At 41.6% G+C, this 17,902-nt stretch overlaps 1 protein-coding gene across 6 annotated transcripts in view; it reads left to right on the plus strand.

Annotated features, from left to right (window-relative positions):
• DENND2B (DENN domain containing 2B) overlaps positions 1-17,902 on the plus strand; it is a 158,711-nt gene that overhangs the window by 130,552 nt on the left and 10,257 nt on the right. For all 6 annotated transcript variants that reach the window (XM_081918166.1, XM_081918165.1, XM_081918168.1 and 3 more), the window contains 3 exons: positions 3,685-3,762; positions 5,527-5,667; positions 8,222-8,370. In XM_081918166.1, coding sequence (XP_081774292.1) covers positions 3,685-3,762; positions 5,527-5,667; positions 8,222-8,370 — 368 coding nt within the window. The remainder of the gene's footprint in view (positions 1-3,684; positions 3,763-5,526; positions 5,668-8,221; positions 8,371-17,902) is intronic.

Below are 17,902 nucleotides of genomic sequence, written 5' to 3' on the forward strand. Positions count from 1 at the left end.
AAGAATATTCCTGGCAGGATAGCTGGTACTTCTGTTTGATTGCTTTGAGGATGGAAAAGGGTAGGGTGTGCAAAACTGCAGACCTTGTAAATCATCTGCATAGCACATGCAACACAACCCTGACTTACAGAACACAGACTTTACTGTTCAGAAAAACCTATTCAAAAGCTGTAATCTAAAGTAATGTTGATAGTGTGGGACAGGATCTCCTGGCACTGTCAGATGCTCCTTCCAGTCCAGTTTTGGCTCAAATGTTTTGATTGTTTCATTTTCAAAACAATAAAGTTGGACAAGTACAGTTGTCAGGCTTCCACAACTATTAATATGTACAGTATGTTCACATTACATTGCTACATCCACAGTTTCTTTCACTTAAATAAGCATTATATTATAAGTGCATTTTGATCACTGGCATTAATGTCTTCCATAAACTGAAGTTTGAATTCTAGATGTCACTCTTTGGGATTATTAGAAATTACATTCAAATGCCCTTATATATGGCTAAATCTGAAACTCTTTTATCAGAATTCCCATGTGGATATTCAAAAGAAGTGCGAAATAATTCACTGATGCTTGAAAATTGAAAACAGTGGCAAGTACCACCTAAGAGCTATTCCTAAGTGTTTTGAGGCCCAAATAAGCCTTTTGTTCTCTTTTCAGAGTTCTGTATTAGAGATGTGTATGCTAGGCTGACAACCTTTAGTCTTCTTGAATACTTGGGGAGTTTTGTTTTTTAAGACTGCCTTCAGACTCACAAATCTGCAGTGAGGTTGCGGTTCACAGGGACATGAAACTGGCTTTGATGATAGGTACTTTCTGATCTTTACAATTTTGCATAACAGCCCTTAGCACTGAGACAACCTGCTCCTGGGGCATTTAGTCAGTGGTGGACCTTGGCAGTGGCGTAGCGTGGGTTGTCAGCACCCGGGGCAAGGCAAGTAATTTGCACCCCCTAACCCGTGGATTTGTGCCCCCTAACCCTAACCCCCAGATGTTGCGCCCAGTGCGGCTGGCCCCCCCTGCACCCCCCCACGCTACGCCACTGGACCTTGGGGCCTCAAATTTCAGCGATGCCCTGTGTAACACCAAAAAATCGGAACTTTCCTCACTTCGCATCTTCCATTCTACATCATAGCTGCAGTGCCCCCGAGGCTCAGCGCTGAGTGCAGCCAAGCTAGTGGTGCTCCCCTAAATCCACCTCTGATTTACCCATTCATATAGACCAAAGTTGGGCAACCTGTGGCCCTCCTGGTATTGCTTGATTCCATCTTCAACTAATCAACACACACACACACACACACACACACACACACACACACTCTAATGGAAAATAAACAGGAATCTTTAACATTCGAGCTATTACTTAAAATCACACGCTACAGTATATTAGAAAACAATTTCAAAATTCAATGATTTTTATTTCAAACGTGAATACTGCCACAGATGTAAAAAGCTTTGTACTAACACTGGGGCTTTTTTTTCATAATTGGAGGTTTGAAGGAAATTGAAAGGTTATGCATGCGCACACCAGGGAAAGAGTTGATAGAAAGAAGAGTTCCAGCCACTTAAAAACTTTCCACCTCTGAGGGGCTCCATTTTTATTGCTGCAATCTGTTAGCACAAAGGAAGTCGCTGCTGCTGGTAAAAAGAAAAGGGAAATCTGAAATAAAGGACATGAAGCAAGAGAGGTTTGGAAAGTGAAGATGCTCAATGGTTTTTTTAAAAAACTTGGTGACACTGTAGCCTTTAAGGGTTATTTAAAAAGCAGCAAAAGACCCCAGGAGTAATATTTCACAAGGCCGGAGCTTTTGACTAAACTGTGAGCCGTTATTGTTCCTGCTATTATATATGACCCAGGAATGCAGTGTTTTTACTGGCAGCCAGCAAGACAGCTTTTAGCTGGTAGCTGTCCAGGAGGCCTGGCATGGCTACAGCATTCCTGCAGATTTGACACAATGATTTTAACCCAAATCCCACATGCTAGATATAATCACTTGATGCTTTTAGAAGGCGTTTTTATACCTAATATGGACAAAGAAGGATTCTGCCTTTTCAGAAATGTGACGTCTGCTGAGCAGCAGGTCTTGATCCAGAAATAGACTCATCTGTGTTCACTTAACTTCACTGCATCTTCACGATTTTAACCGCAGAAGCACACACACCTGCTGACCAGCCCAGTCATTCTCTGATTAGAACATTAATCTGCAGTTTCCTGTGACTTGTACGCAAACAGCTCAACAGCAAAGCGTTAACTGCAGAAAATATTTTGAAAGCCTCATAAAAATAGGGTTAACAACCAGGATTTTTAAATGTTGCCATCTCCTTTGGTTCGATTGGAAATGGAAGGACCTTAGGTACACAGAACTGGCACTGCTGTTTTGTCCTTAATATGGAGCATGTGCTCACACCATCAGCACAACTGCAAATTAACTGCCTTTTAACACTCATAATGAAGGAATGTCTACATGATTATGGAGGACACTGTCAAGCCACCCAGGTCATGGCTAGTTTCCTGATTGCTTTCTATTTGCAAGGCACCCGATAGATGTAGTAAGCAGACTCATGTGGGAAGATTTGTGGTGGCCAAGGCCAGTCCTACTATTTGACAGAGTGAGGTGTAACCACCTCAGGCCCTAGGTTCTGACAGCACTTTTTTCAACCATGAAGTTGTTACAGCAAGTGCCTCACTTAACTTTTTTTTTTTAATTAATAGTTTTCTTGGTTTACAACAGTTACGTGCATTGTCTCTTTTTTCAGATTGCGAAGTCCTTTCTACAAATCAGTTACATTTGATATGGGACATTAGTATTGTATACAGCATAGGGTTGGGGAAGAAAGGGGGGGGGAGAGGTGTGATGAAACTTATGTTCCCTTTATATAGTGTGCATGTGGTTATTTTGTCAGCATGAACTGGGTAGGTTCTCTTTCTATTCACTTATTACATTTCCTTGGTAGTGAGAGGGATTGGGGGTGGGCAGAGTGTGAAGTGCCACACTTTTTAACAACAACAAAAAGATGTGCCGCTACTGCGTACCCTTGAGTACTCCCTGAAAAAAGGCACTGGGTACTGGAATGGGAGCAGCAGCAACATTACTTGATTGTCTGTATACTGACGCCTGCTCCAGCCAATCATTCATCTTTGTTGCCACATAGCCTTACCTTGGCCCCATAATCTAGTCTGAGGCCTTGGGCGCTGTGGAAAACGCTATCCTGTTGACAGGATTCAACTGCCAGTCAACTTGGCTTCAGTACATGGAATATGGCACCATCTTGTCCTTCATCTCAGGCAGCAAAATGTATTGGGCTGGCCCTAGTGGTCGCATTCTCAATGGTCCTCACCCCCAACTTTTCTCATAAGTGATCTTGGTGGCTTCAGTTCATATATGATTGAAAAACGACATCAATGGCAGAAATTCTAAATGTGCTGGAGGTTTCTTTAAAATAAAACAAAACTTTGATTTGGTATGATGATGGGGAAGTGTGTCCATTGCACAGCAGTTTCCAGAATGGATAAATATATCTTGAGGTTCCAGCCTTCGGGAAAATAAGGTGATTTCCCAACAGTTTGACCACTTTGGTGGTGAAAGGAAAGATTCATGTTTAGAATAGTGGCCAATGGCACAATCATATCAGTGGCTTAAAATGCAATTAAACCTGCTTTCTTTCTTTTACTATTGTTGTCAGCCAAGTGGAAAAGGTCCACGCTTACCTGAAGTCTATTGTGTGATCAGCCGCCTGGGTTGCTTTGACTTATTTTCCAAGGTAAGCTGGAGGTTTTTTTAAGCACTGCTGTTGCATTAGCTGCTCACAGAAAACTTTCACACTTAATGAGTCAAGAAGAGGAATTTTTTGTTTGATTGGCGATAACAGTATTTTAGAATTACTGTGCTGGACAGTTCATCTCTGTTATTGACTTTATTAAAGAATGCTTTATTACTTCTGTGCCTGAAGTGCATCTCAATTTGAAAAACATCTGTGTCTGTCGGTATTGGCACTCTCCCTCTCAGTCCATTGTATTCTAAAGCCACTTTTGGCTAAGCTGTAATTCTTGGCACACTTATCTGAAATGATGAGCCAGTATAACACTAACCCAGTATCTGTTTATTGCCAAATACAGGGAATACCTTATCCAATGGATATCTAATCCTCATGGCCCACATGCCCCTGTATTCAGTCTCCATTAATCCCCCCGCACACCCAAAATACTGATGCCAGGCTTGATAATCTCCCAGTTCATATTATACCTCCTTTCCGCTTCCCATCCCCAAGGCCTGTTTCACCAAAAGTTGCTGAAACTTGGAAGTTCAGGATGCATATGCACCTGTAGATAAAAGATAACTTCATATCAAGATCATTGCATGGGTGAATTCTGTTAGGCTATGCTGTTTTCTGTCATCAAAGAAAGTTTAAAATGTGTTAATGGGAGTTATCTAAATAGCAGTGTCAAAGGCATGCAGAAGGCATTGCATTCATGCCCTGGTATCTCCAATAAAATAATCTCAGGAAGCAAGGCTAAAAAAGACTTCTGCTGCAGAGCAGCTGCCAGTAGGACAGTAGACAGTAGTGGTCTGACTACTGCAGCATTATACATCAACATCAAATTGCCTCAGAAATGGATAAGTTTTGCAAAAAAAGCTTCCCGTTTGCAGTTCAGCTATTAATGGAAACTGTAAATGACTTACCTGAGCTATTTAAATGCCAGAAGGTAAAGCCGAAACTTTTTGATAGAAGCCCAGCAAACTGGTTCTTCATTTATATTATCACAGGCATTATTCTCCTTTCTATAAGGGTTCTCAGATATAGAAAGTTTTCAAACTTTGATGATGGTTACTCAAAGGGAATTTGAACTCTCTTGTGCTGTTACTGTCTGCTCCTGAAAGACTATGGCTTAATGTGAATGTGCAAAGTGCTGGAGAGAAATTTGTGACTGCTTTTCTCCTCCTTTGGCCCTGCATTTTCACACTTTTTTTTTTTTGCCATGGTTCTGCTCAGTGTTGCACCTGAACCTGGGCACATGGGTTATTTCTGCCAGACAATGAACAAGTGGTAGGCCAAGGAACAAACATTGGCTACAGCTTATGACCCCTATGACCCCTATTGTCTCCCCACATTACTTGGTCCAGCTGTGCTGATTAGCTACAGTCCCTCTGTTTGACCATTATCTGTGTGGTGCTGCAAAGCAGCCAAGGTCCTGTAATTCCAGGTTATCTTTCAAGCGTTGGTGTCATTGAGAGATTCCTTGTTTAGATGGAATGTTAGTGACAGTCCTTCTCAAAGAAGTACGTTTAGATCGAGTCAATACTCAACTGGAAGGCTTCAGTCCGAGAAATGACATTTCTGGAAAAAGAAAGTTGGATATTGCTTGTTTGTTATTTTTTTAAAAAAATAAATGGACAAAATGCAAAATTTCTGATTTACTGGCACTTTGGTTGAGTAGAGTCAATATAGCATACATGTGTAAGTTGTCATTAAGACACAGCTTCTCTTTTATTCTCTTTTATTCTGCATTTGACTGTGATGGATCAGATACTGGATGAAGTTGAAAGGAGAAGAGGAATATCTGCTGCCCTGGTTTATCCATTTATGAGAAGTCTGATGGAGTCTCCTTTTCCTGCACCTGGAAAGACAATCAAAGTCAAGACTTTCCTGCCTGGAGCTGGAAATGAGGTAAAAAGAAACCTTAAACTTTCAAGTAAAACCCTAACACACACATTCTCTCTCTCTCTCTCTCTCTCTCTCTCTCTCTCTCTCTCTCTTTCTCTGAAACAGTAAAATAGAGAGAAAGAAGGTAGAACACAGAGAGCTATCACAGCTCTGGAAGTTACATGTATTGTGGATTTATTTTTAAAAATAAATTTCTTTTGGGAAGCTGCTTCATTAGGCAATTTACTTTGGTGTGTGTATGTGCGTAACTGCTTCAGGAATCTAATTTATATTTGTTTAACAGATTCTATGCTATAGGGCGTCTTGGTTTTATCTATGAAAATTATGTTGTTGTTTTTTATATAAATTTTTATTAAGGTTTTTTTTCATACAAATACATATTAAACAAACAACATTCGTTTTTTATAACATCTTTTCATTCTGCTATGGACTCCCTCACGCATTCTGCTTCCACTTACATCATTAAAGATAAAACTTTTCCAAGCAAATTATCATTTTGTTTGTAAACCTAAGTCCAATAAGTTTAGTTAATCTCATATATAAAATATAATTTAATGGTAGACAGTTGTTTCTACTCTGGCATCTTTGTTAACATTCCGCCAAATTGTAATATTTTTGTAAATAAGTCTTAAATTTCTTCCAGTCTTCTTCAACCCTCTCCTCTCCCAGGTCTCGGATTCTGCCAGTCATCTCGGCTAGTTGCATATAGTCCATCAGCTGCATCTGCCAGTCTTCCAGAGTGGGTAGATCTTGAGTCTTCCAGTTCTTAGCGATCAGTATCCTTACTGCCGTTGTTGCATACATAAAAAATGTTCTGTCATTCTTTAACACATTCTGGCCGACAATACCCAGGAGGAAGGCCTCTGGTTTCTTAGTGAAGGTATACTTAAATACCTTTTTCAGCTCATTATATATCATTTCCCAGAAGGCCTTCACTTTAGGGCAAGTCCACCAGAGGTGAAAGAATGTTCCTTCGTTTTCCTTACATTTCCAACATTTATTATCAGACGAATGGTATATTTTAGCCAACTTAACTGGGGTCATGTACCATCTATATACCATTTTCATTACATTTTCCTTCAGAGCATTACATGCAGTGAAGTTCAGCCCAGTGGTCCACAACCTTTCCCAATCTTCAAACATAATGTTATGCCCAATATCCTGCGCCCACTTTATCATTGCTGATTTAACCAGTTCGTCTTGTGTATTCCATTTCAGCAGCAAATTATACATTTTTGACAATACTTTAGTCTTAGGTTCTAACAGTTCTGTTTCCAGTTTCGATCTCTCCACCTGGAACCCTAGCTTTTTATCATTCTTAAACACTTCTTTAATCTGAGCATAGTGTAACCAGTCTCGCACTTTATCTTTCATTTTCTCTAAACTCTGCAATTTCCAATTGTCTCCATCTCTTTCCAATATTTCCCAATACTTTGGCCAGTTGGCCTCCATATTGGGTCTTTTTCGGGCCTTAGCCTCCAAGGGTGACAGCCACCTCGGAGTTTTATTCTCCAATAAGTCTTTGTATTTTGTCCATACACTAAACACTGCTTTTCTGACAATATGGTTCTTAAAGGCCTTATTAATCTTAACCTTATCATACCATAAGTATGCATGCCATCCAAATGTGTTATTAAAGCCTTCCAAATCCAACAGGTCCGTGTCTTCCAGAAGTAGCCAATCTTTTAGCCAGCAAAAAGCTGCGGCTTCATAATACAACTTTAAGTCCGGCAGGGCAAAGCCCCCTCTTTCTTTCGCATCCGTTAGTATCTTAAACTTAATTCTATCTATGAAAATTATGACACCAGCAGGCTTTATCACAAGGTCAGCAAGCTAGCCATCAGAGTAGTCTCAAGGTGTTTTCGCTTGTTGACTAATCCCTAGTGGTTAAGTCAGGAAGCTACAAGTCACCACAGGCAAGGATTGAAAATTATAACCAACATGTTGCAACAGTTTAGTACTGTATATAAGTATGTCACAATTTTGTCTATATTTGGTCATTAAAAGGCTACATAGTTCAGCCTACAAATTAGTGTCATTGCACTTTTGTCATAGTCATGAAGCTAGCCAAGCAAGAGATAATTCCTGCATTCATAACATACTGTATGTGAGCTAATTCTTTTTACGTTGTAGTGTATGAATGATGGAATGGTGTCAGTTTCACTCTGTGTACTTGGCTTTTTGTGCTTTTATATTGTAAACCACCCTGTGATCTTTGGATGAAGGACAGTACAGGGATCTAATAAGTAATAAAATAAATTATAATAAATAATAGTAAACCAATACCAACATCAGCTTCATGTCAAGCACACATTAGGCAAAATACGCACTTTCTCCTTCTCTGCATATTGCAGAAAGTAACGTTTCCTGGGAAAAATACCATAAAAGGTGACATGAATTCTCAAGGCTACCAAACCGGGCAGACAATCCAAGAAATGTTTTGTTACTTTCAAATTCCACATAATAATTAACCAAAGTCAGGATGCAAGATTGGCATAATGTCCATATTATAATCAAGCCAGTTAGAACATGACTTGTGTTTGTGGAATGCATTCAGGTGATAGAACTCCGAAGGCCAATGGACTCACGCCTGGAACATGTGGACTTTGAGTGTCTTTTCAAGTGTCTGAGTATACGACAAATCATCAGAATCTTTGCCTCCCTCCTGTTGGAACGTCGAGTGATCTTCATAGCAGATAAACTCAGGTAAGTCACCCAAGAACTTCCCTGATGAAAATTAAATATAAGGCTGAAAATTAAATATAATGCTATGAGCATAGTGCTGCCCACTGTACAACCATTCATTAAAGCTAGTTGGGGATACTTCCAGTCATTCTGTCTCCCTTCTCATTAAAAAAAATGGAATTGACTTGAGGTTACACTTTTACTGAGTGCTTTCACATCATTTTATAAAGTAATAAACCTGTAATACTATGCTACGTGTTATGTGTTACCCAAAGCTAGGGATTCCCAAATTGAGGTCTACAGACTGAGCTTTATTCAGGTGGTTCACAGTGTGTCTGTGAAAACAGTTACAATTCTAATACAGTAAAATACAATATAAAAAACAAAGCAAGCAATAAAAAATACAAGTGGAAATTATACAGCGCCTAGCACAGCCCATTCAATTGCTACAGCAGGCAGAAAAAAAAATGACATGCCAAGACCCCCAGGAATTTCCAAGTGGTCTGTGGGAGAAAAACTTTTGGGAAGCACTGGCCTAAGGTGTGAAACTTGGGGACTCACTCAGTCAGTTATATCGTTGTAACTCTGTTGTAAAGGTGCCTCACCAGGTGGTGCTCTCGAGCACAAAATTTGTCTATGTGATTTTCATAGGGTCCCCCCCTTTTTGTTATAAAGATCTAATTTATTACTTCTTTATAGCTATCCTCTGAAGTTGAAGAAGTGAAAAGGAATTGAATAGCTTCAGCACCACACATTTTTGCTTGCATGAACTGGTTCGTTCTATGTAGAGGTGTGGTTAAGTAAAGGTAAAGGGACCCCTGACCATTAGGTCTAGTTGTGACCGACTCTGGGGTTGCAGCGCTCATCTCGCTCACCCCGCCGACCTTCTGATCAGCAAGTCCTAGGCTCTGTGGTTATTAACCAGTAATTGGGGGTGGGGACAACTCTTATTGAGAGCACTTCTACAAGGCAGTTGTGGACTTGGTGCTGCTTACACATGCAAGTTTTGTGCAGTGTTCACATGTCATTCTCATCAAAACGTTGTCCCATTTTATTTTTCTATTTAATATGGATTTACTGGTTCTACAAAAATTCTGATGTTAAAGAAAACAGGGCAAGATAGTCAATCCAGATTAAAAGAGGAAAAAATATGGAACAGCATTTGGGTGTGGACAACGTCATGAGGATGTTGTGAAAAATGTGTGTGCATGAGATTCATTGAGCTCACAATAAATGGCCCTGTGGAAGTGCTCTGTGTCCCATTAATGCTTTTCCAAGAGTGTTTGAATTAGATTCACCAAGAGGAAAGAAGTATGCTCTCCCAGTGTAATAAATAGATGTATTGGTCAGGGGGAAATGCACATGTTTCTCTTTTCACTTTACGTCAGTGATGTGCACTCTAGTACTGTACCGGAAAGCAAAAGTGCAGAGAGCTAAATGAAACAGGAAGGAAAAGATAAATCATCGCAAAACGTATGTATGGGCATGAGGGCGCTATGCAGTGGAAGAAGATGGGAAATGCCACAGGCTATTTTAAAGGACTAGAGAAGGGGTCAGCAACCTTTTTCAGTCGTGGGCCGGTCCACTGTCCCTCAGACCTTGTGGGAGGCCAGACTGCATTTTGAAAAAAAATAATGAACAAATTCCTATGCCCCACAAATAACCCAGAGATGCATTTTAAATAAAAGCACACATTATACTCATGTAAAAACACCAGGCGGGCTCCACAAATAACCCAAGAGATGCTTTTAAAATAAAAGGACACATTCTACTCATGAAAAACACGCCAATTCCTGGACCATCCGCTGGCCGGATTGAGAAGGCAATTGGGCTGCATCCGGCCCCTGGGCCTTAGCTTGCCTACCCCTGGACTAGTGTAATGCTCTCTGCTGCAGTGGTCTGAAACCTTGGAGAGATACCACCAGTGTAGACAGTACTGAGCTACAAGGACCAAGAGATAAGTCGTGTATTTACCAGCTGCTACTGCTGAATGGTGACGAGAATGCTGCAATGTTCTACCTGCACAAAGGCAATTAAGATTCCATGCAGGCTGGTGACATCATTGGTTCACACCTGTGCAGCCACTGTGTTGGATTCTGGTCCCCTCATTTGTCATTACCTGGTCGCTGTTTGTGTGGGAATGCTTCACAAAATTCATTTTGTTATACTTGTGTATTCTTTGCAATACACTCTAGGTTGCGAAGAGGCAACAATTGTTTCATAAATTCCTCATAAATAATTTCATTATTGCTGGTGTCTTTGCAAATCAGTGATGAAAGTCATTGTTAATAGCATATGTAACCCAGTAGAGAAGCTCTGTTACATGATGACAGAGAACCATAACAGAAATTTCAGAGATCATTATTATTATAGTGTGAAGTCTACAATTCTCACCAAGCATGACAGCACATTTGATTTTGCTAAATCCTTTGTGCACAATGCCCAACAAGATAAATCCTTCTACATGACTCATGTCTTTTCAATGTGAAGTTTATGTTGGCTTACATTCATGGGAGGAAATACTTAGTAGCAGGATGAAGGAGCTGGGAGTTTATTCTTTACATTGTAGCCATAGTTAAAACCGTTTTGTACAAGGGGATAGTTGATAATTGGCTGATGTGATGCGGAAAGTATGTACTTCCTCCTCACTCCATGCCCCCTACCCCAGCTTTATCATCCAGACCTTTGTGCTCTGCAGTTTGTCACATGAAGCTCACTCCTGCGATCAAGCCAGCATACCAATTCATGTAAGACCACTTCAGCCTGCCCTGCAAGCATTCAGCTTTGCTCAAAATCATTTACTGATGGAATCTTAGCATAGGGCTGGTTAAACTCCAACAATGTTTCTGCTGTATCAGGGCTTGTCCTCACTGGACTTTATCATGAGTTTGTGGCTGTTTGAGTCCAGAATTTATAGGTGTTGTTCACATGACCTTTCCCTCAACTGGAACCCATCCCACATATTTTGTTGAGTGAATTCGGATGCCCCCAATCCCCAGGCCATCCAAAAAGCAAAGCAAAATGCAGAGCAAATCTGCTGCTGTCTGACTGCCAGATGGGCTGCTGCTGTTTGCATTCTGTTTGGTTAAGGTGGCATGGAATGGGTGTGTGAACGCAGATGATTCCTTGTTTGCAGAATGGAAGGAGGACTTTTTTCTACTTCCCCACTTCTAGCCACTCAGTGAAGATTGGGGAAAAGACCTGATTAAGAATATTGAGGCTGAGTGGGGATGAGGAGTTTTTGACAGCATACAGCAGAGGTCGGCAACCTAAAGCCCATGGGCAACAAGCGGCCCATGGGGGTTGTTTAACCGGCTCATGGACCCCTGCCACATGCTCAGTTGGCTCCCGTGCGCCACACTAAACCGGCGCGGAGCAGAGCGGGGACTGCCTTCTGCGATGCTGGCCAGGAAGCTCCTGCAGCCAATGGGAAGCTGTGCACGCCTCTTCCGCGCCAGAAGGAGCGTCGGAAATAGTGTTTGCGCATGCGTGTGCACTCCAGCCCACTGCGGTGTCTGCGGGACCATGAACTAACCCAAACCACAAAAACTTTGCTGACCCCTGTCATAGAGGTTTGTTTGTGGGGCCACCGTTGGAGCTCCAAATGCCCACACAAGCAGTTTGGGTCTCTTAGGACATCAAAATGGCTGTTCAGTTTGTGAAACAATGGATTGAATTTAGGATCATGACCTTTTTGTAGAATTGCCCTAAGTCTCAGTATAATGTAGCCAGGATCTTCAAGTCCTTGGCCCGGCCAACACCTGGTATCCATACCCAGTATACAGTGACAATGGCCATAGTTTCTCCCCTGCCTGTATGAAAGATTGCATTTTTCATATATTCCCTGTTTTGTAAAAATCAAAACAACAAAAATCCTTAGAAAAACAAATTGGCAGGGGATGCACAACCTTTTTAAAAAAAAATTTTTTTATTGCGCTAGCCGAAGTCCATGGCAACATCCAAAGAAAGAAGACGAAAGAGAGAGAGAGAGAGAGAGAGAGAGAGAGAGAGAGAGAGAGAGAGAGAAGTTGCTACATACACTGTATGCAGTAAAACCATGGTCAAATCCACCAAAATCTCTTATTACACAAAATAAAAAGTAATTCTCAGATAAAATATGCAAATTAGATCTTAGAGTCCCCTTTGCAATTCACTGCTGGATGCAAAATTTGTAATCCACCAAGTGGAATGCAGCCCACCAACCGTGCTCATCAGGTCACCAGCAGCACAATAAAACTATCTGCTTTGCCCATCTAGGATTGTAGAAATAGTGAACTTGGTAAGCACTTAGGAGACCATGTGGCTGGTAGGCTGTAGTGTGCAGATGTTGCCTGTCCAGATTATTGCGACTATTCAGCAAGGGAATAACTTAATTGCAACAAAACTCAGAAGTAGAGCCCTAATCAACAACGCACAGGATGATGAAGTGGCCTACAACACATGCTTGCATTATATCCTGAGACATATCGCATGACAATTAGTTGCTCTTAAAAATCCTTTTGTGTTGTGAAATATTCAGCTTTTGTTTCCTCTCCCACCCCGTATCTGAAACATTATCCATTAAATATCCCCGAGTATCCTAGATTCCTGTAAATGCCGTCCCATCATCTTCTGCTGTGGTTTTCTCCTAATCTGTGCATTCAGTTCTTTGACTTTGAATATCACCATTGTTCCCGAATGCATATGTTAGCATATTCTGTAACTTGGGGACTTTTCTCACGGTTACAGCTATTCACTCAGCATTTTTTAACTGACATTTTTTCTTTCATGGGTAGCAACAATGACTCATGCTCTTATTTTGATATTTTCAAGGGGAAGCATTTTTTTTTAACAAAATATGTATGGCATGTCATTTTTACAATTTGAGTACAGAAAGAAACAACAATGGGTCTCATGCTTCTAATCTGGTGTCCCATGGGACCAGAATTAGAAGTTAGACCTACAGTATGTCTGCCTTAAGTTGAAATTGGACATAACTTCAGGACACTGAACTGATGCTGACTATCTTACCATGGTTTTAAGTGGCTTGCGGATTATAGATCGCCTGAGCTGGCATCCCCTTTGGACTACAGTTGTAAACAAATTCTTGCACATGAATTTTCATGTGAAAGACCCATACTTGAAGACCAATTGCATCCCTGGTAAGCCTACTTGGAAACCGCTTGTTTTCAACTGCAGTTCAAAATGTGCTTGTGGTGAAGAAGCAGTGGGAGCAGTTCATCACAACCATAGACCATGATTTTATATCCCATCATTCAGCCCACTTTAGGAAGGCTTTGGTGGTTTGCAAAATGGCAATTGGCATATAATGACCTGCTGAGAAGAGCCCTAGTTCAGCTTTTGGTGAGGACCCAAATTGAAAAAGTGGCCTGACAGTGAGTTGTAATGCACGCTGGCAGTTCAGGCTCCAACCACATCTCAGTTTGCGCATATAAATTGGACTACACCTGGGCTAGATGTTTATTCCATGACTATGCCAGCATGAGGCACCTGTAACACACACACACACACACACCCTTCTTAATTGCCCCATGACTTCTATGCTTACAATATAAACAACCAAGTATAGCTAAGTATCATGATAAGTTAAATTGTCCAAGTTAATGGAGTTTCAAATGTCTCCAGTTTTATACACTACAAAAAGATCTTTGTTCTCCATTCAAAAAGACATTCAGTCCAGGTACTCACTATGAGATATGCTAAAGAGGCATACAAGCATACAAAGTTACAATTCAGCCTACCAGTCCTGTTTTCTTTTTAATGATATGTGTAAAAGATGCTAATGCAGCAAGGTTATTTCCATAATCAACCAATAAGTAGAAGGAGAGGACTCTGCAGTTGGCGGCAATATTGGCTGGAGAACTGTTGCCAGGCTGTCTGTCTGGATGGCACAATCAACATAAAGGAACGTGCAGAACCTGTACAACAGAGTACCCTTTTCTTTTCTTGCTACTTTTTGGTTTAGTACTAAGTACTAGGCTAACCAGTTTGGAAGGCTCCCAGGCAGATGTGCCCAAAGAATACAAATCTTGGATTTGTACAAAACCATCTGCCAAGCTACTCAGATCTGAATATTCCAATCTAGCTAACCTATTTTCTTATCAAACCAAAAACAAAGAAAGCAACAGCATATCTTCTGGCAAGTTAAAGACCATCATATCTATTGTGTCGAACCTTTCATGAACCAAAATCCATTTCTCCATTCATAAGCTCCAGCCTACAACAATTTATGCTGCAATAAATCTGTTGATCTTTAAGATGTAAATCTTTGTTCATTTTGTTGCAGTCAACTAATGCAACTACTCCTCTGGAAGTAAAAAAAGAAAATTAAAAAAGTTGTTATGCATGTATAAAACTGCCTTTGATCACATGTTTGCTACCCAGTTGTCTCGCAGTGGCTCTGTGCATTGGACAATTAATGGACGGGGGGGGGGGGGAGATCTAGTGAAGTGGCCCAAAGCAAAAAGTTCCCCAAGCGTGGGAATTGCCCATGAGAGAGAGGATGTTGTTTCTGATTTACATCACAGCCCTGCCTTCAAGAGGAGGGCAGGTTACAAAAGGGCATTCTATAGAAAGCAAGGAGTATGTGCTGAACACTAAGGAATGTTTGTGTTCCTGCTTTTAGATTAACATGGTTCTCACTTTAGTTCCATTTGCTTATTGACTTGACCAGTTACACTTGAAACTTCCACAGTCATTAAAAGCGGGTTAAAGGATTATGCCTGGAAGCCTGTGAAGCATGCTCCACATTTTCTTTTCCTGAATCAGATGGTGGTGTTTTGTTTGTTTTTAAATCAAATACACTATTCAGCAAGATAAGAGTCAAAGCCAGCACATCACATGTTGGATAACAGTACTAGGAGGGAAATGTTTGCTAAGAAGGCAGCATTAATCTTTGTGTAGCTAGGCAAGGTCATGAAAGTCAGTTGCCTTCACCCGGAGCCCTGTGTGGTACCAAATCCATTTCAGTAGAGACGGATCTGCCTTTTTTACTAAAGCAGAGTGGGAAAATCCATTGGGCAAGGGTGTTCCCAGGTTATTGAGGGATTGCTAGATCTTACATTATATTTATTTGTTGTATTTATTTTCCCCAAGGGACTCAAAGTGGTGTGTATGGATTTCCCCTTCCCCATTCCATCCTCGCAACAAGACTGTTTTTGTTAAGAATATTCATCTACTACTTGTCAGTTCAAAACTGAGCCACTCAGGGTGCTTAAAACATGTAACAAGGCTCAGAAGAACAAATTGAGAAGCTAACAAATGAGCAGGAGGGGGAAAAGAGCAAAACCAAAGGCTTGGGAAAGAAGAGGCCTGGCAAAATTAACAAAACGTGTAGGCCAAAGGCTGCCTAAACAGAAATGTTTTCAGCAGGTGTTGAAATGCTACTGGAGAAGGAACCAAGTGGGTCCCCCAAGGCAGAGAATTCCAGAAAGTGGGTGTCACTACTGAGAAAGTCCTCACATGTCTCCCAGCCAGGTGTGCTTGGAATGGGAGTGGAGCACCCAAGAGCACCTCTCCTGGTAACCTGATTCCAGGTTTAAAGGGCTTTAAAGCCAATAGCTGGCACTTTGGATCGTGTCTAGAAACAGACAGGCTGCCACTGCAGCTGAGGTAATAAAGGAGTCACATGCTCTACCAACTGCACTTTGAGCTACCCGCAGATAGAGCGTCTTACAGTAGTGTAGTCAGGCCTGTGGAGAGAGGGCGGGGGGAGACAGGTACACTTGCCCCAGGCCTTGGAGGGCTAAGCTTGCTGGGGGTCCCTGCCAGGGACTGGCTGCTTTTTTGTTTGAGTTTATAATGTTATTCTAACAAGACTCCCACCTCAGGCCTCACAGCGGGCTTGTGTACAGAGACCAAGTCCCAAAACAAGAGCAGTTGATACACCTGCCAGAGCTGGGCAAAGGCACTCTTGGACAACACCTGGGAATGCAGGAACAGGAGTACCCTCAAACCATGTCCCTGCTCTGCCAAGAGAATCATAGAATCATAGAGTTGGAAGAGACCACAAGGGCCATCGAGTCCAACCCCCTGCCAAGCAGGAAACACCATCAGAGCACTCCTAACATATGGTTGTCAAGCCTCTGCTTAAAGACCTCCAAAGAAGGAGACTCCACCACACTCCTTGGCAGCAAATTCCACTGTCGAACAGCTCTTACTGTCAGGAAGTTCTTCCTAATGTTTAGGTGGAATCTTCTTTCTTGTAGTTTGGATCCATTGCTCCGTGTCCGCTTCTCTGGAGCAGCAGAGGACAACCTTTCTCCCTCCTCTACGTGACATCCTTTTATATATTTGAACATGGCTATCATATCACCCCTTAACCTCCTCTTCTCCAGGCTAAACATGCCCAGCTCCCTTAGCCGTTCCTCATAAGGTATCTTTTCCAGGCCTTTGACCATTTTGGTTGCCCTCCTCTGGACACGTTCCAGTTTGTCAGTGTCCTTCTTGAACTGTGGTGCCCAGAACTGGACACAGTACTCCAGGTGAGGTCTGACCAGAGCAGAATACAGTGGCACTATTACTTCCCTTGATCTAGATGCTATACTCCTATTGATGCAGCCCAGAATTGCATTGGCTTTTTTAGCTGCCGCGTCACACTGTTGGCTCATATCAAGTTTGTGGTCAACCAAGACTCCTAGATCCTTTTCACATGTACTGCTCTCAAGCCAGGTGTCACCCATCTTGTATTTGTGCCTCTCATTTTCTTTGCCCAAGTGCAATACTTTACATTTCTCCCTGTTAAAATTCAACCTCATTCCACCCAGGCTTAACCTCTCCTACCACTGAGCTAAGAGTCCTCCCTTCCTGACCAAGAGCTGGATCAAATGTCATTTTATCATTGCTAGATAACTAGTTGCTGGCATCTGTGCTGGAAACTGCACAAGATTCTGACAGGGCATTTCCCATCAGGAACTAGTAATAGTCGCTGTCCTCCACTGATTTCCCTTAAATACATTGGATCAGCACAGTTCTCATCTGGTTCATGAGCGCATGGCACACCAGTGCCTTTGTGGTCTGAAAAAGCACTATGACTGCTGGAGAAATCTGACATGTGCCTCTAAGAGTTCTACTGTGACATTGCATAGTTTACAACCTAGCACACAGAAGCTTCTCTCCTGTCGGCACATAGCTCCAGTTGCTATTGCTGAGCAAATGGTTTTGTGTGGTCTTTTCGATCGTTTTTTGCTTAGAGAGTTGGCAAAGGAGTCTTCAAACAGAAGTTTGATGCCATCTAGGGTCTTGAAAAGGCCTTGCATGTCAATAAATAAATGGTTAATTGACCACACAGCATTTTCATGTAAAAACTCGTTTAGTGAATTCATAACTCTCTGAAATGAAAAGTATTCTTGTGGAAGAAAGCTTTGTGAGGGACTTTCTTCACAAACTTAAGGTGACAACACACTTGGAATTCAATCCAGACCATGACATTTGAGCTAACCTTCACCACAGTTAAAACTTGTTCAAGCATATTTGCTTAAACAAGTTTTAACTGTGACTAAAAATTATCGTAAGTTGCTCAGATCTTGGCACGAGTGTTGCTGTCTTAACTTCG

This window comes from Podarcis melisellensis, assembly GCF_964234715.1.
Source record: "Podarcis melisellensis genome assembly, chromosome: 1".
Lineage (NCBI taxonomy): Eukaryota > Metazoa > Chordata > Lepidosauria > Squamata > Lacertidae > Podarcis > Podarcis melisellensis.